Below are 27079 nucleotides of genomic sequence, written 5' to 3'. Positions count from 1 at the left end.
AGATCAGGAATATAAGATTGGTTTAACATTAAACATTTAATCAATGTGCATTATCACATTAACAAAATGAAGGAGAAAACCCATCTGATCATTTCATAAAGGTAGGAAAAATCATTTGATAAAATTCAGCAACCATTTTTGAGGAAAAACTCCCAGCTGAATCAAGAATTGAAAGGAGCACCTGTAATCTGATACAGGATATTTATGAAAATCCTATAGCTGACCTTATACTTACTGGTTAAGTATTGAAAGCTTTCCCCTAAGATTGGGATCATGGCAAGGATGTCCACTCTAACCACGTGCACTCATTCTGCTACTGAAGATACTTGACAGTGAGAAGAAAAATAAAGAAAAGGCATACAAATTGGAAAAGAAAAAAGAATGCTGTCTTCATTTGGAGATGACAGGGTTGTGTATTCAGAAAAGCCAAAGGAATCTACAAATTGCTGAACTAATAAGTGATTTTAGCAAGGTTAGAATACAAACTGTTTGGCTCTAAAGAAAATGCAAATTTTGTCTGAATTTTGGCTGAAACACTTTGTCCAGTTTTTTTCTTGTAGGACAGGTGGTGATCTGGAGTGGCGGTCTTTTGCAACCTTCTACAGTATAATTAGAGGTGGAACCAAACTTTTGACTTTATTATGTGTATTTTTCAATTATCTCCCTTCCTGGATTCTGTAATTACTTTGCATATTTCTATCTGATTCTCTTGAGTCTTCCAGATGTAAAAATCCTATCAAGTGTAAATAATGATTGCTTTTGTGTTTACAGAAATGAAGTCCATATTATGGTCTTCACACAAGAGGACAATATCAGGGGGATATGTAGCTGAATGTAGAGGAAGACTCCACTGACCATAGCTAGAGAAGTCAGAGTTTATATGTCTCAACTCACATTAAAAGAAATCCAAAGGTAGGTGGTCCAGGGCAGGTGCAGTGATTCAGTGAAGCCGTCAGAGAAGCAGGCTTCTTTTCTCTCTCTGCTCCATCGCATTCAGCATGCTGGCTTTTTCTTTTCAATTACAATACATCTGCTTCAGGTCCAACCAGTCATGTCTGCATTCCAGGCAAGCAGAAGGGAAAAGGCCAAGGAAAAAAGACTAACTTTTTAGTTAGAAAAGCTTTCATCCCCAGGGACTGCACCAGTACTGTGTCCCACGGGCATCCATTGCTGCTAAAGAGGCTGGGAAATATAGTCTTTTAACTTGGCTTTGTTAGTGAAGATGAGGAAGGTAATGGATGTTGGCAAGACAACTAATGTCTATCATGAGGACTAAGAATAATTGAGACTGTAAGAAGTTGGCGGTAATGGGATGACTTTTGCCACTAATTCAGTGTGTATTTGTGAGTGTGTGTGTGTAAAAGATCTCACTGGGTATTGCTGGGATATGAGTTTTTGCTTTTGTTTTGTTTATTTAAAAATTATTTTATAGCTGGCTACTTTACTGAACTTTCTTTTCAGCTCTGGTAGGTTTTTAGTTGATTCTCGAGGGCATTCTTAATAGCCGATCATGGAAAGCTCTTGGACTGTTTTTCAAGTTCCTTTCTTTTTCTGTTTCCTTATTAATCACTTCTACTAGTTTTTCTTAGGTTTTTTTCATTTTTTTCCCAAATTATCAAATTGGATACTTACTTTATTTTTGGACAATAATGCTGTGTGTATATTAGAATGACGTTAAAATATGAGACTAGAAGCAATTGAAATATAGAAATACTTGAGGCCTCAGTAGATTTCACCTCTTAAGATTTTTAATAAAAACTGGCTAGATGCTTTTTCTCTTTTTAATAGATGAGATATGTTATCAGGCTTCAAGTTAACATTTAAGGCAAATGTCAGATTTTTTATTTAGTGAAATTATTAATGAGGAAAGAAAATGTTTTAATATTTCCATCAGCCACAAATCTCCATAGGCTTAAGGATTTTAATAAAATGCCATGCTGTATGTACACAGACTAGGTTAAAAAAATGTAATACCCAGTGAATACATAAAGAACACTAAAAATAGTGTGCTAAATTCTTTGATACTCCCTCCTCCAGGGGATGGAGTTTAATTATCTGCCCTTTGAATGTGGAACCAACATAGTGTGACTTGCTTCTAATGAATAGATTATGGAATAGTACAGATTATGGGATAGTGACTTTTCAGAGGAGAAGCCTGGCAGGCCCCTTCTTAACCAGGTGCTCATGGTTAACTTCCCTTGTAATAAGTCATGTTGAGATTGTGTGTCTCCTGATACGAAGTGAAGAGAAGGGCATGCCATCTGCGGAGTATTCTCCAAAATCCATAAGCTCGGTCTAATAATTAGAAAACATCAGACCAACCCAAAAGAGGGACATTCTACAGAATTTCTGACCAGCACCAGGCAAAAGCATCAAGGGCACGAAGTACAAGGAAGACGAGGAGCTGCCGCAGGCGGGAGGGGACAGGAGGAGTGACAGCTAAATGCAGTGCTGTGTCCTGGATTAGATCCTGGAACAGGAAAATGACCTTAGAAGAAAACTGGGAAAATCCAAAGAGATAAAAAAAGAAAATCTGTAGTCTAGTGAATAGAATTAACTAAATGTTGATATCTTAGTTCTGATCGTGGTACCGTGGAGATGCAAGGTGTTAACGTTAGGAGGAGCAGGCAAGGGTATTTGGGAACTCTGTACTACCAGTACAACTATTCTCTAAGTCTAAAATTATTTCAAAATGAAAGGTTAAAAAGTAAGTGATTACAAGTTTGCATGGTAAAGAAATAAAAAAATTTACACCTACCAAAAACTTGTGAAATGAACTCTGCTACTGTCATGTGAACAGATGTTTGTGGCTTTGTGGAAAGTTCCAGTGAGCGTGATGTATGCGGGCTCCTCAAGTGCTGTGTTCAAGTAATTGAGATGGTGGGAAAACTGCGCTGGATGATGGAGAAGTGCCTGGGCGGGTATCAGGGACTCCGGGTGGAGGAGGCGTGTGGGGAGGGTGCGTAAAGTAGCTTCATGAGTATGGAGTGAAAACAAGAGCGCTCAGATTTTATGGAGTAAGGTGTGTTCAGTGTAGTTAAATTAACAAAATAAATATTGTAAGTAAAGAAAAATGGAGTGCTGATAAATTCCAGGTATATTAACCTTTTTTGCTTTAGAAATCTCTATTTTAAAGAAGGTAAATCCTATGTATTATTGTTTGTTGACTCATTGAGTAAAGGTGTGTCAACTGTTTGTGAACTTCCTCTTCTCCTCTAGAAAAATCAGCAACATGGGCTGAGTACCTTTCTGTAAAACCTTCATCCCGTGAGAAATGCCCCGAGGGGTTTTGTTGGTCTTTCTTTCTCTGTCTCATTTTAAGTGTGTTGTCTTGAGCTCTTATGTTTATAAAAATGGAGTGAGCAAAAGAATAAACAAAACCAGTCTTGCAGTGATTCTCAACTAGGAATCGGGATGCTGGGATTCGTATTTGACTTCACCATGGGGCGTTTTCACCTGCCAGGTTGAGATTGTGAGAGCCAGTCTCTGCTGCCTCTGGGCTGTCATGAGGTTACCCGCGAAGAGCACTGGGCTCCCTGCTCCGGCCCTCTCACCTGGACAGGAAGGTAGCCGGGACAGGAACCAGTGTAACCCTGCAGAGCTGGCTGCATAAGAGGCTTTGGGGCAACAGAAGGAATGCTCAGTGGTTCCATTTGTCACAGGAAGCAAATGAAAAGGAGATGATCAGCCTGTGGTGCGATGGTGTTTGGAAAGACTTGGAATCCCTTTGGAAGTTTTCAGATTCATCTTCAGACACAGCTTTGAAAAATTAATCCTTGCGGCATGGAAATATTTTCCAGCCCTTCACCTGAGATAAATGGTTCTGTCAGTGTTGGTGATGGAGAGAAAACCTCCTGTACTCAGATCTCTTGAATCTCTCAGGTTGCTCAGAGGCAGAAGTGCTTTCGCATCTTTAACAGTGCGGCTGTTTCTTGAACTTCCTGAGGGAGAAGGTGAATGCTTTATTTAATCTGTCTGGGTTCTCTGCACTTACTCAGCCTGTTTTGTTGTTTTTCATTAATTTTGGAAAATTCTTAGCTATTATTTCTTTAAACATATCTGTTGTCTTGTTTCCTACCCCTGCTTTTGGGACTCCAATTACAGGTACTTAGGACGTTTGATATGGTCCTAAGTTCTTGGATGCTCTGTTCTGTTTTCTTTTACTCTTTTTTCTCTTCGAATTTAGGTTTGGATAATTTTCTTTTTCTTTTTTCCAGTTCACTGCAGTATTTCTTTCCTCTGCTACATCTAGCGTGCTGATAAGCCAATTGAAGGAATAATATATTATGCTCTTTATTTCTAGCATTTTCATTTGGCTCTTTTTAATAGTGTCCATCTCTCTACTGAATACTCCCATCTATTCATGCAAGTTGTCCACCTTTTTCACAAGATTCTTTAACATTTTGTTTATAGTTATGTCCCCATCTGATAGCTCCAATGTCTTGGTCATCTTTGGTCTGGTCCTGCTGACGGCTTTCTGTTATGACAGTGGATTGCTTTCTCCTGTATTTTGTTTCTGTTAAACTCTGATTAAATGATGGACATGGTGTGTTAGAAAAACAGGAGACTTAAAATAAATGTCATGTCCGGAAATGGGCAGACCTCTTCTTCTGTGAGCCATTAACCTGGGAGGTTGACTCAATCTAGTGTGTAATTGGGGTGGGTTTGGATTTTTCTGAAGCTCAAGTTACCGTCAGTGCCAAAGACTTCAGGTGCTGCCAGTGGTTACCTGCTGCTCCCTTGTTCTTAACGTGGGGCCCAAAGTACTGGGGTTTTTCTCGTTGTCCCAGCCTCACCCTCCACTTCCAGCAGGCCCTGCCAGCTGTGCTACACAGGAGGCCTTGCTCCCATCAGTGGTAGACTTGCATTGCTTGTATGTGGTGCCAGGCTCGTGGTGGGGCAGTAGGATTCTGTTCCCCTGGTCCAGCCTCAGTCTGGCAGGCTTGTTCACTGGGCCTTGGAGGTGGAATTGCGCAGCGTTCCTGTTGCCCCTCCGTGGCAGCTGTGGTCTTCCCCTTATCTGTGGAGGTCTGAGGTTGGATGGGGTTTCCTGATCCTCCCTTAGTGGTAGCTGATCTCTGTATCGGTGGAGGAGCCTGACCTGAGCAAGTTTGCCTGCTTGTCCTTCAGGGCAGGTGACTTTTGCTTCTGCTTCTCCCACCAGGGCAGTGTCCCTTTGTCTAGATTGCTGGTGGGACAGTGTCCTGCCCCTCCCTCGGGAGCAGACGGCTTTTGCGTTGCCCTCCCCTGCAGCGGTGGTCTTCTGGGAGCTGGGAGGGTTGGTTCCTTTCTGGGCAGGCTGCCTTTCTCTTCTCCCAGGGGCAGGGCATCTGCGTCCGGACATTCGGGGTGGCAGGGTTTCCTGCTCCTTCCCCAGCAGGTGGAGGTTTTGCTTTGGATGAAGGAAGATCCAAGAAACAGGCAGGGTTTTCTACCTGTGTTCTGCTGAGGGGGGCTCTCTTTGTTTTCTTCCCTGCCCCAGTCTTTCCCCAAGAACCTCCAGCAGAAAAGAACTTGCAAGTGAGTGCAGACTCTGCTTCTGTCTAGAACTTTCAAACTGCCCCACCAGCCCGCACTCAGTTTTAAGAATTTGTTAAAATTGTAGCTGTTTTCTTTGGCTGCTTTGTCAGCAGCCACCTCTGCTTTCTGTGTTCTTCCAAAGCTGGAGTGATCTGAGTGTCCCAGCACTCCTGGAGGAGCTTGTCACTCTTTGAAATTTGATTTTCCTGATTGCCTTATGACCGCAGCTCTCTGGTGGGCCCAAGACAAGTTATGGTATGAGAGTGTCAGCTGGGGTCTTTCCTCATTGCTGTGGTGGCTCCCATGTTCTCTTGTGGCTCTCTGCATCCTAAGCAGAAGCAGATCCTTTATGTTGTGGCCAACCAGTGGGTTGGGGGTGAGGAAATAGAGCAGTATTTGGGCACCCACTGATCCACAGTTACCTGTCATTGTCAGGTGTCAGGACAGTGTTACCTCTTGGGACTTGGGACAGAGGCGTAGCAGGCTGGTTTATTGTTTTGTTTCATTTTGTGGTTTTCATTAGGAAAGTTCTATGATAAACAAAAACGAAGCCCATCGACCTGGGTCACGTTCAGGAGGCTGTGATGAAAAGGGCAGTGCAGAGCTGGCTGCTGATGCAAGGGCGCTGGGAGCTGTCGTTGTGCCTTGAGGTGCGGATGCTCTTGGACTGCTCTGGGGTCCTGGAGTTCTTAGATGTAATCTTTGCACTGTGAGATGTCCTGTCCACTTCTGCGTGGCAGACCTACATGGCGTAGACTTAACAACCGTTTCTCTCTCCGGCAACACTCATAATGTAAGAGGCACTCGTCGTCCCGTTTCTGCCTTGTTCTTTCACCCAGAAACAAATTTCCCCTCAAATCCAGTTCCCTCATCTCTTACCTTTTAAAATTCTGTATACAGGATGTGATCATTATTATTAAATGATGGTTTTTCCCCCTTTAACCTGATGGGTTGGTACTTAGAAGATTTGGAAAGTTGGGTGAGATGCGTGTGGTGCCTAGGAGGGAGGCGGATTCATTCTGTCAGCGGGTGTTTGCCTGCCCACTCTGACAGGCACTGTGCTGGAGGCTGGGGGGTCCGTGGTGAGCAGGAGCAGATGTATTCTCACCCTTGTGGTTTCCAGAGAAGTGCTGTCCTCTTCCTCGGGAGCTTAGAGGTTCAGGTAGAAGGGACATGTTACTGGTTGCTGTGCTTTTCAGTATGAAGTTCCGTCACAGTCGGATTTGATGTATTTTTGTGATACCTAACTCTCATCTCTGACTGGTTGAATTTCTTTACTGGCTTCAAGAATTGAGATGAAGGGAGCATAATGCTGGGATCCCATTCTGTCGCTCCTTTTCCCCTTCCTCCAATCCCAACCCAGAACAGCGTTGGATGCGTTCTAACATTAAGTGACAGGGCACCTGCGGGAACGGGGTGGGTGCAAATGTTGAGGAGAGAGTTACCATTTTCTGATTGTCTGTTCTCCACCATCCCTGAGTGAGGAGCTTTACAAACCGTCTCCTGGATCTTCAGCTCCAGGAGACAGGTGGTGTGGTCTCCATCTCATAGGTTCAAGAAACAGGGAGGTTAAGTAGCTTAAAATTGTTCAAGATGCCCGTCAGCCTGGCTCTTTCCACCGTACCACATGGGCTTCCTTTAAACACTTGTTATTGCTAATCCTGTTGGCTTTATATTACTGAAGATCAAAGAAGTTAAACCAAAGTAGCAGTTTCAATTTGGAGTACTTATTTGCTTATGACAGTTTCAAGTTGGCCCAGTTCTTGCCATTTGCTTTGTGATTCTCACGTTTGAAAGCATCATCAGAACTTTTTAGTTCTTATGCTTTGAAACCTGCATGTTTTACAAAATTACTGTGATATCTGTTCATGAAGAAAGGCTGAATGCTTCATTCAGGGTTATAATTGCTATGACCAGTTCACATGCAACTTACCTCTCAGCTGTGTGGATCCCCAGTGTAGAGTGGCGGGGGAGTCTGCAGAGCTGCCGAAGAATCAGATAGAGATAAGTGTGACCCATGTTTTAGGGGGAAAAAACCGAAAACATGATAAGCATTTGCATTTGCTCCCTGGGTGGGAACAGTGGTGCTTTCATGCATTGCCAGCATAGCTGAAATCTCCTTCCTCTGTACTGAAAAGTGGCTGACGCTGAGTCCTGGAGGGGCGGTAAATTATGCCTTCCAAACACTTGAGGGTGTTAACGAGGCCCTGCAGAAATTATTAAGCCTGAGAAGTTCACCTATCCTCAGGCTGAGACACTTGAGAAAGCTGAGACACTGGCAAAGCTTGCTTCCTTTCTGAGAGAACTACAATTTGGTGGACAGGCTGAGATGATTTGAGACATTCTAAATCAGAAGCTCTGTCCTGCAGTTGTGCCTTTGGCTGGTATTCTGGGTGGATTTGCTACCAGTCGTTGTTTTCTATAAATCCCAAATGCTGCTGTCTCCGCTGTGGTTAAATGTGAACATGCAGCTTTGGAATGCTTAAGTTTGAATGTGGTATGATTTAAAATAAAAGAACATGATGAGGGACCCATTTGGGTAGAAAAAGAGGTTAAATATTTAAGCTGTGTGTGTTTCTCTGTGGGCTCACGCTCCTTTGTGAATTTTCACCCTTCCAGTTCCTTGGTAGAGGACCATTTCCTAAAACATACTGAGTGCTTCGTACTCTAGAACAGGGTAGGAAAAGGTCTGACTTCAAAGTTAGGAATCATGGGTTTGCGCTGTGACTTTGCCTCTTAACAGCTTTGTATCTCAATTTCCTCACATACAAAATGAAACTTGTATCTGCCCCCCAAATAAGTGACAAACTGGTTATAAAGAGCAAATGAGACCATGGGTACAAAAGTGCTTTGCAACAGGCAAAACATTCTAACACTTGCAAGGAAACTAATTAAGAAATGCCAGTTTTTACACCCACTGAATTCACAGTCTAGCAGGAGAGAGAAAAGCGATCATCTGAAATAACAGGGAAGCAATTACAGGGCTGTGTATACCAGACCCACCCTATAAGGTAAAGGCTATACATGCTGAGGGATTTCGTAGTAAGGGAAGATTGTTGATATTGAGGGGATCAGTAAAGGTTTTACAGAGAAGGTAGATTCTTTAGGTTTCATAAACTTTAGGTATTTTGGCTGGATGATGGGAGGGAAAGCAGCACCATGACTGAGCAGGAGTGAGGTTGGAGTGAGTGGAGTGTATCTAAGAAGCAGCAGCAGGCAGCCAGCAGGCCCCCAGGCCGTACCCAGATGGCAAACCACAGGACAGCTTAAGTCACATGCCCTTGGAAGCTGAATCTGCTTCTGATTTTCTTTGCGTAGGAGAAATTCGCATCGTGATGCTTTGCATTCTTCTTATTGTTAGTGGAGACAATAGTCATCACATAACTCAGAAGTTATCCCAGGCATTAACTAATGAATAGAGGACTTGCCCAGGAAACAGAACCAAAGTCAGCAAGTCTAGACTCGAAAGTGTCTTCTTCCTCCACCTATTTTTGGTTGTGCTTCCAGTTTCTCATGCTCAACTTTGATATTTTTGTTCCCTTGTGTAAATCCTAATAGCCTCTGATTTTGATTGGACATATAGGCTGAGTGAAACTGGAGAGGACAACTACACTAGCATCCTGCTTTCATTAGGAATTGAGTTTAAACTATGCTTGGGTAAGACACCTTGTCTTCTTTCAGAAGATTACATTGGACTGTGACGGAGCAGCTGGTTTGGGAGTAACCCTCCTGTCAATAAAATAAAAAGAAGTTTAGAAATTTGCTAAAATATTTTGATGAGACAACAATTTAGAGGCACAGGAGAGCAACCCATGCAGTCAGTACTTGAGGGACAGACAATTCCTGAGAGACAGGAGCACACGGAAGGCAGCTACCTGTTCACTCTGGCTCCTTCCCTGCAGGCACTTCCTAATTCACAGCCCAGGGTACAGGGTCTTAGCAGAAAGCAGTCGCACAGGGCTGAGAGGCTGGAGTTGGGGCTTCCAAAGTATCTGGGATTTGAAGGACAAAACCCCAGGGAAATGGAAACCACAGGGAAGTGAGCAAAAAATGGGCATGCTATCTTCCCTTAAGGTGCTTGCCAACTCCTAAAGTGCACACGATCAGAGCAAGACTCCGAGAACCCCTACAGAAGAAAGCAGCTGGGAGTCTTAGCAAGCTGTGTGGCTATTTCAGCAACGGTACATAGTGCAGGCGAGGTAAAGGTCGGTGTTTAAGGCTGGCCAATGAGGGGCGGGGTTGAGGGGAGAGAAACTGTTAAACAAGTGAAAATGGGAGAATTTGCTGCCAGCTGACCTGCAGCTAGCTAGCTAGATAAATTCTTCAAGCAACAGGAAGATAATTTGAGACGGAGGTTCAGATGTACATGAAGGATTGAAGAATGCCAGAAAGGGTAAAGATATGGTAAATATAAATAAAGATTTACTTTTAAAAGCAATAATAATGATGTGAGATTTAAAATATACAGAAGAAAAATATTTGACACTAATAGCATAACGGATGGGAGAGGATAAATGAAGTTTCTTGTAATTTTGGTAAGTTGCAAAATTACTAATTTGAAGTATAATATAATAGATTAGTGATGCTTACTTTAATTGCTAGGATAGCCACTAAAAGAATATTAAAAAACGAATTAAGCAAACTAATGAAGAAAAAACCCCATGGAATAGTAATAAAATTTGATCAATCCTAAAGGCAAGAAAGAAAGGAGAGATAAAAGAAAAAGAACAGATGAAACAAATAGAATGAGTATACACTTAAACTCAACCGCATCAGAAATTACATTAAATGTAAATGGACTGTATGTACAATTGGAAGCCAAAGATTTTTAAAACATTAAAATCCATTTATATCCTCTTTATAAAGAGACAATCTTGAGACAAGCTTTGAGTGCACAAATTTGAAAGTAAAAGTTTTGAAATAAACACATATACATACATGCACACATATACAGGCAGAGAAAATCAAATCAAGGATATAGAATATTTAAATAGTACTAGTAATCAACTTACTCTGCTTGACAATTGTAAAACATTACATTCAGCAACTGCAAGATACTCTTTTTTTTTTTAAGTTCACGTAGATCATTTACAAAAATAAGCAGTGTGCTGGGCCATAAATCAAGTTTAAATAAATTATAAAGTTTTGAAATAACATGTATGTTCTCTGACTACAGAGAACAATTAAAGTAGAAGTCAGTAACAGAAAGATAGAAAATCCCAAAATGTTTGGAAATTAAAGTTATGTTTCTAAATGACCCATACATCAAAGAATGTATCAAAGTAGAAATTTAAAAAAATTTTTATCTAAATTTTAATGAAAATGATAAATAAATATGTGAGATGCATTTAAAGTAGTGCATAGAAGTAGATTTATAGCTTTACACTGCATGTATTTAAAAAGAAGAAAGATTGAAATATCTAAACTTCAATCTCAAGAAACTAAATGCAAGATGAATTAAAGTCCCTAAAACAGAAGAAAATAAAAATAAGAGCAGAAAGGAACAACATAGAAAAAAATGTAAGATAAAGGAAATCAACAAAAGCAAACATTGCTTTTTTAAAAAAATATTAATAAAATTGATAAACATCTAGTAAGACTGAGCAAGTTCAAAGAGAAAACAGATTATCAATGTCAGGAATGAAAAAGGGTGTATTACTACAGATTCTATAGGCATTTAATAGACATTAACATATGTTTAGTCCAGTAAATTTAACAATTTTGATAAAATGAACATATTTGTTGAAAAATACTACCTACAAAACAGACATGGAAATATGCACAATCTTATGTCTATGAAAGAAAATTAATTCATGATTTAAAACCTTTACACACCAAAAAAAAAAAAAAAAAACAACAACAAACAAAAAAAAAACCAAACCACCTCAAAACATCTAGCCCAGATGGCCTTTTTGAATTCTAAATCTTTGAAGGAAGAAATAAAATTCTCATAAAATTTCTCAAGGAATAGCTGGACCTAGAGATTATCATATTAAGTGAAGTAAATCAGAGAAAGACAATATATGATATCATTATATATGGAATCTTAAAAAAAAAATACAAATGAACTTATTTACAAACCAGAAACAGGTTTATAGACATAGAACACAAACTATGGTTACCAAAGGGGGAAGGCGTGGGGGAGGGAGGGATAAATTAGGGGTTTGGGATTAATACATATACACTACTATATATACTATAAATAAACAACAAGGACCTACTGTATAGCACAGGGAACTGTTTTCAATATCTTATAATCTATAATGGAAAAGAATCTGAAGAAGCATATATATGTATATGTATAACTAAATCACTTTGCTGTACATTTGAAATTAATCCAACATTGTAAATCAGCTATACCTCAATGAAAAGTTTTACAAAAATTTTCTCAAGGAACAGAAATTTTTCAGCTTATTTTATGGGGCCAACCAGCATAACTTGACACTAAAATCTGATTTTAATATTACTGTGTTGAGCAAAAGAAGTCAGACACAAAAGAGTCAATACTGTTTGATTCCATTAATATGAGATTCAGTAGTGGGCTTAAAAGAAACCAGAATAATGATTACTCTCAGAGGGTGAGATACTGACTGGTAGGCTGTGTAAGGGAATCTCCTGGGGGGCTGGAATGTTCTCTATCTTTATCTGGGTAGTAGTTATAAGATTATGTACATATGTAAAAATTAATTGAGTTATACCCTGAAGATGTGTGTACTTTGTTTTATATGTATATTAAAAAAAAGACTATAAACTTGCTCTGGTAAAACACAATGATATTTTCATTACCACGCAGTTTCTTGTATATCTGAATTGAATCCAATGTGCATTTCACTTGCTCGCCTTCTAGTTTGACTGCCTTGGGTAAATGCCCACTTCTGACGGAGCTGACTTGAACAGCAGGGAGCCTTTGCCTCAGGCTGCTTACTCTCTAGGAGTAAGGAAATTACCCAGCCCCAGAATTGCCTGTGATGAGCACCTGCTTCTTCCACTGGCTGGCTCGCTTCATACATTGTGGTTTTCTTCACAGGCACGGTGGTTCTGGGAAGCGTACTTCCATTCAATCAAAGCCATTGCCCTGGCCACCTTGCAGATCATCAATGACCGGATCTATCCGTATGCTGCCATCTCCTATGAAGAATGGAACGACCCCCCTGCCGTGGTAAGTGAATTCCGGTGCTCGCCACGCCAGCCACAGGCCTGCTGTCAGGATGGGACAGTGGAAAATGTACTGAGTTTTAAATTCGAGCTTTCTAAGATGAGAGTGTGCTGTAATACTTGGAGTCCGATAGGACCAGCTTACATCTGAAATGATGACAAAGGTCAGAAACACTGAAGCAGCAGCTTCCAGTTTGTTTTGAATGTGCTCAGGGAGACAGGACACTTATTGATGGCAGAAATAAACAGGGAGACCTGGGTCTTGTTGGACATGGAAGACTTCCTGATGACTTCTGCAGTTACAGTGCTTTGAACTCTTGAAAAGATTGTAAGCAGCTTAATAGCTTATTCTTGTGCCAGGGACTGTGCTAAGTGCTTTACATGGATTATGTTAGTTAACATCTCAAAAACCGCAGTGCGGAAAATCATCAGCACAAGTGATCTAGGGGCAATGTGGGTTGTTCAGGACTGGGGCTGAGGCCCCTGCGTATTTCTAGCAGCAAGGTGGGGTGGTTAGAAGCTGCTCTCAGGGCTTGGTCCTTGCTTGAGGGAGTCATGAGATACCCGTGACTTCCTCAAGCATCCTAGGGAGTGTGGCACTGGCCATGCCTTCCTCACGGAAAGTGCCTGAAGCTTTGGGGCTGGCAGTTACTGCTTCCCAGCTTCTCGGGAGCACACCTGCCGTGGCTTCCACGTGAGAGATGTGGACTCCTCTCCACTGAATCATTGCCAGCCGTCCTTGTCCCCTGATAATACTTTTCTCTGGATCACACTGTGTGCTGCTGCCTGGTTAATCTTCACGTAGGGCCCTCCCTCCCTACATCTTTTATTAGGTGGTTACTGTGGGGCAGGCACTCCACCAGGTGCTGAGAAAGCAGAAAAAGAAGCCAGGGCCTGCCCTCAAAGGAACTCTCCACTAACTGGGAAGCCAGCAAGTGAGGCAGCAGTCGTGTGAAAAGTCCTGTAATAAAGTGGTCCGCGGACTGCGGACTGCGGACTGCGGAGGGAGCACCCGTCAGGCTGCGCTCCTGGGTGGGAGGGGTCAGGACGCTTCCCAGAGCGGGGGTGCCTGAGAGGAAGTAAATACACACTTACAGTAAAATCAGAACAACAGCAAACACCTTTCTGTTCTGCTTGAGGTAGAGTTTCCTTCTGTCCATCTCCTCCCTTGAATCTGTTACCAAAGGTTACCTTCCAGAATGTTTCTAATCCTTATATAAACATAACTATATAATTTTAGAACACAAATGGGATCATATTACACATATTCTACATCTTTCCTTTTTTACTTTAATAACAGATCATGGACTTCCCTTTCATTCTATATAGGTATATTTCAGTTTTAAGGATGGCTGTATGGTATTCCATCGTTCAGATGTATCTTACATGCAGATCATGCAGATCTGTTATTGATAGAGATTTAGGTTGCTTTTTGATCTATTATTGATAGAGATTTAGATTGCTTTTTCTCCCCCCTATTTTCAAACAGTAACACAAGGGACATCCTTTCATATGTTTTTGCACATAAATGTGTAAATATATCTATAGAATTCTAGCTGACAAATTGCTGAAAGGATAAACACATTTTGAATGTTGATAGATATTAACACATTGCCCTTTCAAAAGACTATTACAGTTTCCTAATTCCACCAATAACATTTTGGTTATTCTGGTTCTCCATGCTTTCAGTAACCCTGAGTACTTGGATTTTTGCTCATCTGATCTTACATGTGTGTATTTTTCAAGTGGAAGGTTGATTATCTCTTTATCAGTTTCTCCCAGAATACAAATGTAAATCCTATTTGTATTTTGATTGGTCACATTGAATTTTTAGATTGTTTTAGGCATTTATTCAGTCAGTAGGTATTTACTGATTGCCTGCTATGTTCCAGGCAGTGTTCTTGGTTCTTGAAATGTGTCAGTCAACAAAGCAGAGAAAAATCCATGCCTTTGGGGAATTTTCATTGCAGTAGATCTTGCTACCCCGAAGCAAGATTTGTCTTTCTAGTAGAATTTTAGTTTTCTTTGTATGGGTCCTTCACAAGTCCTGAAAATTTTTTTCTTAGGCATTTTATCTTTCTTATGTTCTGATAAAGGAATATATACTTTCTGACATCATGGTTTCTGACTGGTTACTTTTGTATGAATACATATTTTGGCTTTTGTATATACATTTTGTAATACTGTTTTACTGAATTCTATAATTGTTTCATCTTTTTAAAGTTGATTTCTCTGTGTCTTCTAGTTACAGTCATACCTAATGCGAATTTTGCTTCCTTTTTCCAATATCTGAACCTTTTATTACATTTTATATAATTACCTTGGTTAGTACTTCCAGAACCATGTTAAATTATGATCTGAGTGTTAAAAAAGAAAGGTAGGTATCATTTAGTCAGAGAAAGGGAGAAGGGGTCTATCAGAAGGACCAGCAGATTCAGAGATCAGAGGGACAAGAGAGCGTGGTGGTTTAGAGAACTTCGAGGGGGTCAGTGTGGCAGGAGTGAAGGAGGCTTGTGAGGGAGAGACAGAAGGTGAAGCCTGCAGAGGGCCCAGATCATGAAATACCTGGTACCTTATGGACAGTGTTGGAATGTTACCTGTGAGCAGTAGGAAACCACTGAAGCATTGACACAGGAGCAATGCGGTGAGCTTGTGTTTCTGATCAGTCTGACATCAGTAGTGGGACAAGACTGGAGGCAGGAGACTATTTCAGGAATCCAGATGAGAATTAATAGAGGACAAATTTGAGCCGTATCAGGGAGAATTACTATTCTAACTGGCCAGTAGGGGAGTTTAGGAAGAGTGAGGAATATGGTGTAGTTTATCCAGATGCGGAATGTGGGTACATGAGGGTTGTGGGCGAGGGCGGTGTTGGGGTCCAAACTCAGTCTGACTGCAGGACCTAGTCCAGCCCCAGTCTGCCTTTCCGGGAGCTCTCGATTTCTGGCAACCCAGCTTTGACCTCCCTGTGCCTTTGTGAGTGTGGGTCTTTCACTGAGATGCCCTTCTTCCCCACCACCTCCAGTCGTCCATATTTTATCCAGATTTCAGGGGTCTGCTCGTATATACCTTCCTCCATGAGGTTTTCCTGGACCCCCTAAGCAGGAAGTAATCTTTCTTCCTTGTTATTCTGAAAGCATATTATCTGTGTCTTTCCTATCATATAACATGTTTTAACATGCATAGAAGTATAATTTCCTGTAAAGTTTTAAGCTTCTTAAGGGAACTTCTGAGTTATCTTGGTATTCCTCGTAATATCTGGGACAATGTAATTCAGATAGGAGGTCCTTGATACATAAAGAAAGGAAAGAGGGAGGGAAGGAGGAAGACTGGAATCCCAGACTTGAGCCATCCAAAGCCTACTCACACGCTGTTGTAACAGCCGTTGTTTTATTTGACCTTCACCCTGTTGGGAAGGTGGGGAAAGTGGTAGATTCTTTCTTATCTATAGAGCAGTGAGGCTCACAGAGCCTGATGACTTGTCTGAGGTCATATGATGGGCAAGTGGTGTAAACAAGCAAGAGCCTAGGTCTTGGACTTGCAGATGATCTTGAAGTGCTTATGGAGTTTTATGTGAGCCATTGAGCCTCCTCTGGATTGAAATATTCCCACTATTCCAAGCATATGGTACACGCTAGAGATAAAGAATATCAATGTGTCCCTCTGCAGGGGAATTCATACAGGTGAGATGGTCATGACCCAGCTGGAAAACGTGGAAACAGGGACTTTATTCTGTACTGTTCATCTAAAGCTCTAAGGAAAGTGTGTAAGAATAAATGGTGGGAATTTTGGTCTCTGTATTTCATAAGAATATAGACTAGGAGAAAATAGTATATGAAATTCTGTAGTTTTGAAATGGATATATTTTAATTTAGAACAAAATGCTCAAAGTGCCGGACTCATAATTTGGGAAAGAACATAAATGAGAAGTATTTTAAGAAGCATAGATCTGGATATGCAACTGGAAAATATATTCTATATTTTTTCCTTTAGCTCTTTCTTAAATAATCCTTTTTAGGGAAATTCAGTATTTACCACATTTCTAGGTGCTCAGGTGGTGAGAACCTTGATTTAAAGCTGTGGATTGTACATTTCTGCGTCTTCAGTGAAAGCAACTAACAGGAGGCCTGAGTGACACTGATTTATTTATAGTTAACTTCCCCCCTCCCCTTCAGAAATATTTAACCTACTCTAGATGTGACTACTATGAGCCCAACCTGCAGGGGAGTCTCCCCTCTAGATTCCATCACATTTACAATATCCGTCACCCCAAGGTGGGAGGAGGTGTGGACCTTGGTTAGTAAATCAAAAGATGGTCTGTTTTTTTCAAAGATCTGCTGTCAGGGCCTCCAGCTGTGCACTGAGCTTGCTCAGACTGACAAGGAGGGGTGAAAGTAAAGAGCCCTATTTTGGCCAGGTGCCACTACCATAGTTTAATGTTAAAAAAAAAAAAATGGCCTATTTGTGTGGATGATGAAGACAGCGAGGGGTGGCCTTGCAGAGACCAGGTGTTGGTGTCAGCAACTGCTTTGCCATTCCTGTCTGTAGCCAGAGAGGAGGCCGATTACATTATCCACGTTGGGCCACACTCTCAAAACTTGAAAAAGCTTGGCAAAGTAATTCTGGAGCATAATTTTAAAGTAGCAAATCTGTCTGGTCTGGAGAGATTGGCCCTTTGTTTTGAATCTTCTCTTTGGAAGGAATTTCTCACCAAATGAAGGTTCTTTATGAGGTGGTGACACATTTGCTTTTATCATTAATGTTCTTAGCTCCTCACGTCAAGGATGCCTGCATTTTACTGCCTTTTTGGTCTCTCTGTGCTTTCATCTTTCTCCCTTTTTTGCAGATATCAGCAATACTTTATCATCTCCCCAAATACTCCACACCTGTATCACTTTTAAGCTCTGTGTCATTTCTGGTCTTGCCCCTTGGCAGGCCTCGTCCCTACGTCTGGGCATAGCCTGTGTGTCTGGGGAGCTCCTTGGACCCCCGCCCCCGCCTGACTTCTGGCTCTCTCCCAACGTGATCATGTCTGGAGGACAGAGACCGAGGCAAATGGGCATTAAATGTGATGCAGGGATGGAATGGGCCAGGAATGTAAATTTTTGGATTCTGCATGTGTCAACAAAACCATATCTGCTCAGTGACAATTTTTTAAAAACTAAATGTAATATAGTCCTAAAATCATGTTGTAGAGTGAATATTTTCCCATGTTATTTTTCTATGATGTGAGTTGAAAGATTATGCTCCACCTTATCAATATGTCCTAATTTTAGTTACCCAGTCCTTTTTGACAGGTTTTTTTTTCAGATTTACTCTCAGAGATAACACTAGTAAAGATAACCCAGATTTTTTTCTTTAAATGCATTGACCATGCCAGACCTAGAACAGAAAGGGGAGATAGCAAGGCTTCCATGGCTGTTGACAAAAATTGATGAGAAAAATGAGGAAATGACCTAAAGTGGATTGTTATACTCAGCATAGGAATGAGATTGAAAACAAGAGCTTGTTCCTATGAAATCTAGCCAGAGTAGCAACTTATCTGCAAGCAAGGCCATAGAGGAGGATTATTTACTTACCTCGACATCCCGTAAGCCTCAGTCTAAGTCCAGCTTTTGAAGATAGGAAGGGAAGGATCGAGAGGTGGGAGTATCATGTGAGAGCACTTACTTGATTGGCAGTTATCACCCCTGAGGAACAGGGATCAGAGCTATGGGTACAATGCAGCAGAGCTTGCTGGAGCCTCTAGTTCTTAGGGAAGTGGTTCTCCAATGTTAGTACACACCAGAAGCTCCTGAAAGGCTCGAGAAAACACAGATGGCTGCTGCTCCCCCGACCAGTTTCAGATTGAGTAGGTCTGTATGGGGTTCTAATTTGCGTCTCTAGCAAGTTCCCGAGTGGTGTTGAGGCTGCTGGTCCAGGGACCCTACTTTCATGTGGGATCGATTCACTGTGTGTGTCCTGACTCACTGCCCAGAGAAGGCTCTCCCTCTCTCCCCATCCAGTTCCTCTTCTGGACCCTGGGGCTTGGATTAGAAGTATCCAGAGACTGGCTTCAGCCCACATCTGTCTCAGCTACATGGAGAACTCAGGGCTGCCGGTACTTAGATATCCAGATAGCAGCCATCATTCACAAAGGTTGTGGTTGTACAAGCCGCTGAAAATATCACTCAGCTGTAAATACTAACAAGCAGTAAATCACTCTGCAGGCCGAGGAAGCACCAGCTCAGATGCACAGAGCAGATCTCTGAGTTGAAAAGATAGCCAGTTAACAGCCTGCTTAGCTCAACACCGTGCCCTTTAACTTCCAGGTTGTGGAATGTTTCTCTGGAATTTGAAAGTCTCCCTGGTCCCCCAGGAGGCCTTCTTGGCTTATTCCCCCCTTCTTCCTCCCACTGCTTAGATATACCTGAAGTATGTATGGAATTTAGAAATTTTAGCTTGAAGTAAGTTTAAGCCTTCTGAAGTCTTTTGTTTTTAAAGGTGCCATATTTACAAGATCCCGGTTGCACGGGTGGTCTACTCTACCGTCCTCAATTCCAAACCTTTCCTTGAGTAGCCTGTGCCATTGAATTGTTTTGTATCTGTAGTTGCTTCTGTGGAAACAAGCCTGAAAGTCTCAGGTCATCGGTAGCCAGGGAATAAAGAAAGCAGAGTTGGGTCTGTGGATGGAGAGATGCAGGAAGATCCAAAGAGCTGGGTCTGGTCTTTGGGTCTTGGCCCCAAGTCAAGGACTTGGCCAGTTCTGATAGTCAGAAAATGGAAAAGATGAGCTCGCAAGTCAGATGCCTGTGGGGAGGATAAGTGAGGAACATGGAGAGACAAACTTGGGAGTGTTGCGAAGAGGATCATGTTGATCAGAGCCTCATTCCTGGTCAAGAGAGACTAGGATACCAGTGTGACACACCCCTGCACCGCAGCTCCAGTGGTGGTGGTGGGAAAACCACATGCATTGTTTCCCTGGATGCAGTCCCACCTCTGTTGCTTTTGCAGAGTTCGCTCTTATGGCTCTGGCTCTCAAGAGGCAACACCTGACTGCTTCCTCATGTCACACGGAGGAGGGCAGTGAATAGAACAATTTCTCAGAGTCTCTGGGAGCTTGATCTGGCGGCGGATTAATTGAGAACATACTGAGCGTTTTGGCAAAGTCATCCTTCATGTGCCAGCTGTCACTTACTAGCACCTCAAATTCCCTTTCCCCTTGTTTCAGGGGCCGCTTTCATTCTCCCTTGAGTCTGCTTAAGTGATTCAGCAGCAGAGGTGACCAGGAAAAGGAGTTGTTGGGTATCACAATATCAGGATAACGAATCCTGTTTTCATTTCTGATATCCTATTGTAATTACATGCCTACCAATTAATTAGTGTTTGACTATAATTTCCTAGTAAAAGGGTTATTACAGCTGCAGAGTAGAAAAATTTCTACATTGCTCCAGCTGGAGGTTGATTCTTGATTTTTGGTTCTCTTTTGTATCTCAGCCGTATTTCTTAATTTTGTATTTAAAAAATGGTATGGCTTAACATGTGTATGGTTTAAAAATTCAAGTAGTAAAATAAAGTATGTAACTAAAATTAAGTCCTGTTCCCAAGGGACAACTGATTTCAAGTCTTTTAGCTTTCCTCTGAGACTTATTTTCCTGTCTCCTGATAAAATGCTGGTAGTGCTATTTTTTGATGTCTCAATCATAGGCATTATCTTTTTACTTCCTTCGAGTTTGAGTTAGGGCTTCGTTTCCTGTTCTCCCTTCTTCCTACCCATTTTTCTCCTCCCATCTGACCAGTGGGGCGATGTCACCATTTTTCATTAAAGCGGTGTTTATTGTTGCAATATTAGGACTATGTAAATATTGCTTCCAATTGAACCAAGAAGTAAATGATGATTACCTGATTATACTTCCTTTCTTGTATAACTTTATTTTCCAGGGAGTGGATATATAACTGCCTTTATTTTCCCTCTTAGCTTTTCATGTTCCTATCATTGCTTTTTACTAAATTCTCCAACAAAAGACTGAAATGGTCAAGGATTTCCTCCCTCCTTCCCCCTTTCTTTCTCCCTTTCTCTCTCTTCCTTCCCCTCCCTCCCATCCATCCCCTTCTCTGTAGCCCTGCACTTCAGCTCCAGTGTGGATTGATTGCTCCTCGGTCTCCTGTATGGTGCTCATCCTGAATCCTCTGTTCACCAAGATTCTCAGAAAGTCCCCTTTTTTCTCTTCTTTGTTGGATTCTTTGTTTCCAAGTTTTATCATCTTCCTCTTTTTTTGGTTTATTTTTTCCAAAAGCTTCCCAAGAAAAGAAACTATTGAGACATAAATGTGTTGTCACCTTGCATGTCTGAAAACATATTTATTCTATTTCACATTGAGTAAGAGTTGGGCTAGTGCAGAATTCTAGTTGAGGTGGGTTTTCTTCAGAAATTTGAAAGCATTGTTCCATTGTCCTCTAAGCTTCCCGTTTTAATCTCAAAGAGTGAGATGTCATTCTCATTCCTGCACCTTCTATGTGAAAATGTTTATCTTCCTGGGAAATTCTTGTTCTGAAACTTTGATGATATGCCTTGGTATGAGTGTTTTTTTGTTCACTGGATGCTGATTTGGGCCCTTTATAAGGAAATAGCCATCAAATTCTGATAAATTTTCATGTTTTATATTTTTCTTTTTTTCCTGCTTTCTCTTTTTCCTCTTTATGGAACTTGGGTTACCTAGATGATGAATGTGCTAGGTTGATCCTCATTCTTCTTATCTTTTCTGTCCTATTTGTCATTTCTCTCTGTTTTAATGGACCTTTTATTTTATGAGATACTTTCTCAATTTTATCTTTTAACTTTTCTTTTGATTTTAAAAATTTTGTTCACTTTTCATTTCTAAGAGTTCTTTCTTGACTTCTAGTTAATCTTTATAGCTTCCTATTTTTTGTTTTAAGGATGTACTTTCTCTCTCTGAGGATGTTTATGGGTTTTTCATTTTTTTTAGCTCCCTATATTATTTATTTCCTTTGAATTCCTTTTTCAGTTCTTTAATTTCTATCTCTCATATTGAAGCTTTCTTTAAATACCTGATGTTTCTTAGCAGTCTACTCTTGCTTTAAGAGTGAGGCACTGAAAGCTGATTAGAAGCTCTGTGTACATGGCAGGCTTGTCAACTTATGGACTTTACTATGGTTAAGAGGATGCGGACCTGATTATTTGTCCTAGTGTTGATATTCATGGGTTATTTCTGTTGGATTGGTTCCCTGATCCAGAGAATAATGTTTCTGCCCTTGGGAGTGGGGAGAGGATGGATAATAAGTCTGGGCTGCACGCGTTTGCGAGCTGAATGAGGGAAGGATACGGGTTCTAATCCTTCATTTGATAGATGATTGCTCTATTCGGTGTGGTACCTCACCCTGCCTTCTGTGTTCGTGTCGCTGAGTGTGGGATTTAATTCATTTCCTCTAGAGGATAAACCTCCCTTCTCTGCTAAGGTGATGGGAGGAAGTGGGGACAGGGAGAGGGCTGGCCTGCCTGTGCATGTAGGTTTCAGGGATCTTGGAGCCAAACTGTTCCTTCTTCCTGTTTTGAGAGTCCCTCCTTCCTGAAACCTCGGACCTCCAATTTCTGAGTCTTCTTATCATCATCCTTGGAAGGCTTAGCTTTTATGCTTTGCTAGGTAGTTTATGTTCCTGTATCTGCCTTTTGTTTGCTTCAACAGACCGAAAAATTTCTATAGTTTTTTAATTTTAATTTTTTATTTTGACATACTTTCAGACTTAAAGACCCCAAAATAGTACAACTTCTGTACACCCTTTGCCCATATTCCTCAGATGTTAATATTTAACCACACTTCCTTTATTATTTCTCTCTGTGTGTGTATTCATATTTATATATTTTTTCCTGAACCATTTGGAAGTTGCAGATATGATACACCTTTATATTTCTCATAGAATCACAGTACAGTTACCAAAATCATTTGGAAATAAGCAGTGATCCAGTATTATTAATAATATCTATAGACCTTACTTAGATTTTGCTAATTAGTCTCATAATGTCCATTATAGCAAAAGAAGATTCCAGACCATTTATTGCATTCCATTTTCATGTCTCTTTAGTCTGCTTTTGTCTGGAACAGTTTCTTAGTCTTTCTTTGTCCTACATGTCATTGGCTTTTTTGAAGGCAACATGTCAGTTATTTTGGAAGATTTGCCTTGATTTTGATTTGTCTTATGCTTTTTGCATCAAATTAGGCATTCCACTTCAAATTATTGAAATTCAAATTGTGCATCTTTGACAGGAATATCACAAAACTAATGTTGGTTCTCAGTGTATCATGTGGAGGACACATGATGTCAGTGTGTCCCATTAGTGGTGATGATAAGTTCAGTCACAGGTTTCTGCTGGATTTCTCCAATGTGAACTGACTTTTCTTTTAACGTGTCTTGCGGGAAATGCTTTGAGACTGTGTAAATACCCTGTTACTCCTCAAACTTTCACCCACTAGTTTTAGCATCCACTGATGATTTCTTACCTAAATCAGTTGTTACAATGGTTGCCAAATGGTGATTTTCTAAGTCCCATTTTCTGTCTGCCTTGGAGAGTGATTTTTCTTCTTTAACCTTAAGGTTCATGTCTTTAATCAGTGTTCAAAAATTCTCAGTCATTTTCTCTTTGAATATTACGTATCTGTCATTCTCACTAATCTTTCCTCTTGCTATCCTATTAAATACAAGTTAGACTTCTTTCATTCTGTTTTGTCTCTCAGGTTTAGGGTTTTTCACCTCATGTTTTCCACATTTTTATCTCTTTCTGCTGCATGCTGGATAATTTTTTCACGTCTGTTCTTTTTTTTTTTTTTAAACATTTTTTATTGATTTATAATCATTTTACAATGTTGTGTCAAATTCCAGTGTAGAGCACAATTTTTCAGTTATACATGAACACATATATATTCATTGTCATATTTTTTTCTCTGTGAGCTACCATAAGATCTTATATATATTTCCCTGTACTATACAGTATAATCTTGTTTATCTAGTCTACAATTTTGAAATCCCAGTCTATCTCTTCCCACCTCCTGCCCCCTTGGCAACCACAAGTTTGTATTCTATGTCTGTGAGTCTATTTCTGTTTTGTATTTATGCTTTTTTTTTTTTTTTTTTTTTTTTAGATTCCACATATGAGAGTGATCGCATATGGTATTTTTCTTTCTCTTTCTGGCTTACTTCACTTAGAATGACATTCTCCAGGAGCATCCATGTTGCTGCAAATGGTGTTATGTTGTTGGTTTTTGTGGCTGAATAGTATTCCATTGTATAAGTATACCACATCTTCTTTTTTCAGTCATCTGTTGATGGACATCTAGGCTGCTTCCATGTCTTGGCTATTGTAAATAGTGCTGCTACGAACATTGGGGTGCAGGTGTCTTTTTGAAGTAGGGTTCCTTCTGGATATATGCCCAGGAGTGGGATTCCTGGGTCATGTGGTAAGTCTATCCCTAGTCTTTTGAGGAATCTCCATACTGTTTTCCACAGTGGCTGTACCAAACTGCATTCCCACCAGCAGTGAAGGAGGGTTCCCTTTTCTCCACAGCCTCTCCAGTATTTGTCATTTGTGGGTTTTCGAATGATGGCCATTCTGACTGGTGTGAGGTGATACCTCATTGTAGTTTTGATTTGCATTTCTCTGATAATTAGTGATATTGAGCATTTTTTCATGTGCTTATTGATCATTTGTTTGTCTTCCTTGGAGAATTGCTTGTTTAGATCTTCTGCCCATTTTTGGATTGGGTTGTTTATTTTTTTCTTATTGAGTCATATGAGCTGCTTATGTATTCTGGAGATCAAGCGTTTGTCGGTTTCATTTGCAAAAATTTTTTCCCATCCCGTAGGTTGTCTTTTTGTTTTGCTTATGGTTTCCTTTGCTGTGCAGAAGCTTGTAAGTTTCATTAGGTCCCATTTGTTTATTCTTGCTTGTATTTCTATTGCTTGAGTAGACTGTTCTAGGAGAACATTTTTGAGATGTATGTCAGATAATGTTTTGCCTATATTTTCCTCTAGGAGGTTTATTGTATCTTGTCTTATGTTTAAGTCTTTGATCCATTTTGAGTTGATTTTTGTGTATGGTGCAAGGGAGTGCTCTAGCTTCATTGATTTACATGCTGCTGTCCAGTTTTCCCAACACCATTTGCTGAAGAGACTGTCTTTATTCCATTGTATATTCTTGCTTCCTTTGTCGAAGATTAGTTGACCAAAAGTTTGTGGGTTCATTTCTGGGCTCTCTAGTCTGTTCCATTGGTCTATATGTCTGTTTTTGTACCAATACCATGCTGTCTTGATGACTGTAGCTCTGTAGTATTGTCTGAAGTCTGGGAGAGTTATTCCTCCAGCCTCTTTCTTTCTCTTCAGTAAAGCTTTGGCAATTCTAGGTCTTTGATGGTTCCATATAAATTTTATTATGATTTGTTCTAGTTCTGTGAAATATGTCCTGGGTAATTTGATAGGGACTGTATTAAATCTGTAGATTGCCTTGGGCAGTGTGACCATTTTAACAATATTGATTCTTCCAATCCAAGAACATGGGATAGCTTTCCATTTTTTAAAGTCTTCTTTAATTTCCTTCATCAATGGTTTATAGTTTTCTGTGTATAATTCTTTCACCTCCTTGGTTAGATTTCTTAATTATTTTTCAAATCTGTCTTCCTGGTCTTTTTTTTTTTTTAAGTGTTTTTTTTTTCCCTTATGTTTTCACTTCATTCTTTTATATCTTTATTCGAGGATGTACTTTATATTCTCCAATTATCCAATTTTGCAGTGATCTTATCATTTATCTACTACCTGTTGCTCTTGTTACATTGTTTCCTTATGTGTTTTATAGTTTTGGAATGTGAGTTCATCTTCAGTAAGGTTTTCTGTGGAAATCTTTGCCTCCTAGGGTAAGGGGGGATTTCTCCAGAGAGTTTATTCTTGTTTTTTTGCTTCTGCCATGTGTTCTAGAAGTATCGCAGATATAAATCACTTTTTAACATTAATTTTTCAGTGGGAGGTTTCCATACTGTATAAGGAGAGTCCATTTAAACACCAAACCTCATGGTTACCAGGGGGGAAAGCGGGTGGGAAGGGATAGACTGGGGGTTCAAGATTTGCAGATGCTGACTACTGTGTGTGGGCTAGATAGACAAGTTTATACTGTGTAGCACAGGGAACTATATTCAGTATCCTATGGTAACCTATAGTGGGGAAGAATATGGAAAGGAATATACGTATGTATATGTGTGATTGAAACATTATGCTGTACACCAGAAACTGACGCAACATTGTAAACTGGTGATCTTTCAGTAAAAAGCAAAAAAGTAAAAAAACACACCAAACCTCTCTGAGGGGTAGCCTCTGTTGAAAGCACCCCCAGCCCAAACTCAGGCTGAAAAAGATAAATGTTTTTCTGTTGTCTCCACATATGAGAGGGTGACTTTCTGGACCACCTATTTGCTGACTGTGCAGCTGGTAAGGATTCTGGAGTATGTGTAAGTCTCACTGCTAGCTCCCTGACTTCTGTGCCCAGCACCACGTCCCTCTTCCAACAGGTATGTGGAAGCCCCAGCCTCTGCATCGCTAAGCCCAGCAACAGCCTCCACCCCACTGAAGAACTGCGGTGCCAGCCAGCTCCTGTGCCCTCAGCAAGCACTTGCCATTTTCTCTCCATTTCTGGTCCCTGGCAACTTCCCATTCCCTGAACATTTAAAAAGATTTTTCGTTGTATTTTATCCCACACTTCTTTGTGTCGTCTAGCAAGAGACTCCATCCGGTTCACCTCCCCACATGTATTGAACTCTTGTTCACTGTTGTCTCCTTGCCTGTTCTTTTAGCCCTGCAGGTTCATGCGTCACCCCCTCCACCTCCTTTTTTCCCCCCACGAGGAAGCAGAGATAAAACATAGCAGACAAAACACATACCTTACTGGAATTCCAGAGAAACTAAGAATTAAGAAATGACTACATTTTAGGGGTTGTTCTCCCCACTTTGTGTCAACTTTAATGGTGGTGTTACACTCCCGTCAGCTCAAAACTATACATAAGGTTTGGCTTCTTGGTCATAAGTGTGTTGGTGCTTTGAGCTTGGATGCCACAGCTTAACTTAATTTTTCCCAAGAGTCTCTGTTTACCACGCTAGTGAAGTCTTCCTCCACACCATAGTGGACCTCTAAAATACACTCAGTAGGCCGCCAGCAAACGTTTTTATGCCCAGCCGGAGAATGAGCCTCTTTTCCAAACTGAGTATTTCAGGTGTGGGATAGTCAGAGGAAATTGTGGATTTGTTTCACCTCTCATGAGAAGTAGTAGGTTCTCACCATGAACATTCTTGAACACTGGATTATAGATCAGTCTTGTTCGTTTGAATCAGGTAAGTTACTAGTCTTTTCTTTGAAGCACTTCTTTTAACT

General features: G+C 40.7%; 1 protein-coding gene across 1 annotated transcript in view; it reads left to right on the top strand.

Annotated features, from left to right (window-relative positions):
* Positions 1-27079, top strand: part of EXT2 (exostosin glycosyltransferase 2) — a 129406-nt gene that overhangs the window by 48891 nt on the left and 53436 nt on the right. Inside the window, exon 8 of the mRNA XM_031459755.2 lies at positions 12548-12679. Within this exon, the coding sequence (XP_031315615.1) occupies positions 12548-12679 (132 nt within the window). The remainder of the gene's footprint in view (positions 1-12547; positions 12680-27079) is intronic.

The sequence above is a fragment of the Camelus dromedarius genome, chromosome 12 (assembly GCF_036321535.1).
Source record: "Camelus dromedarius isolate mCamDro1 chromosome 12, mCamDro1.pat, whole genome shotgun sequence".
Classification (NCBI taxonomy): Eukaryota; Metazoa; Chordata; class Mammalia; order Artiodactyla; family Camelidae; genus Camelus; species Camelus dromedarius.
The sequence above is the reverse complement of the archived record's forward strand: the minus strand, read 5'-3'. Positions and strand labels throughout refer to the sequence as shown.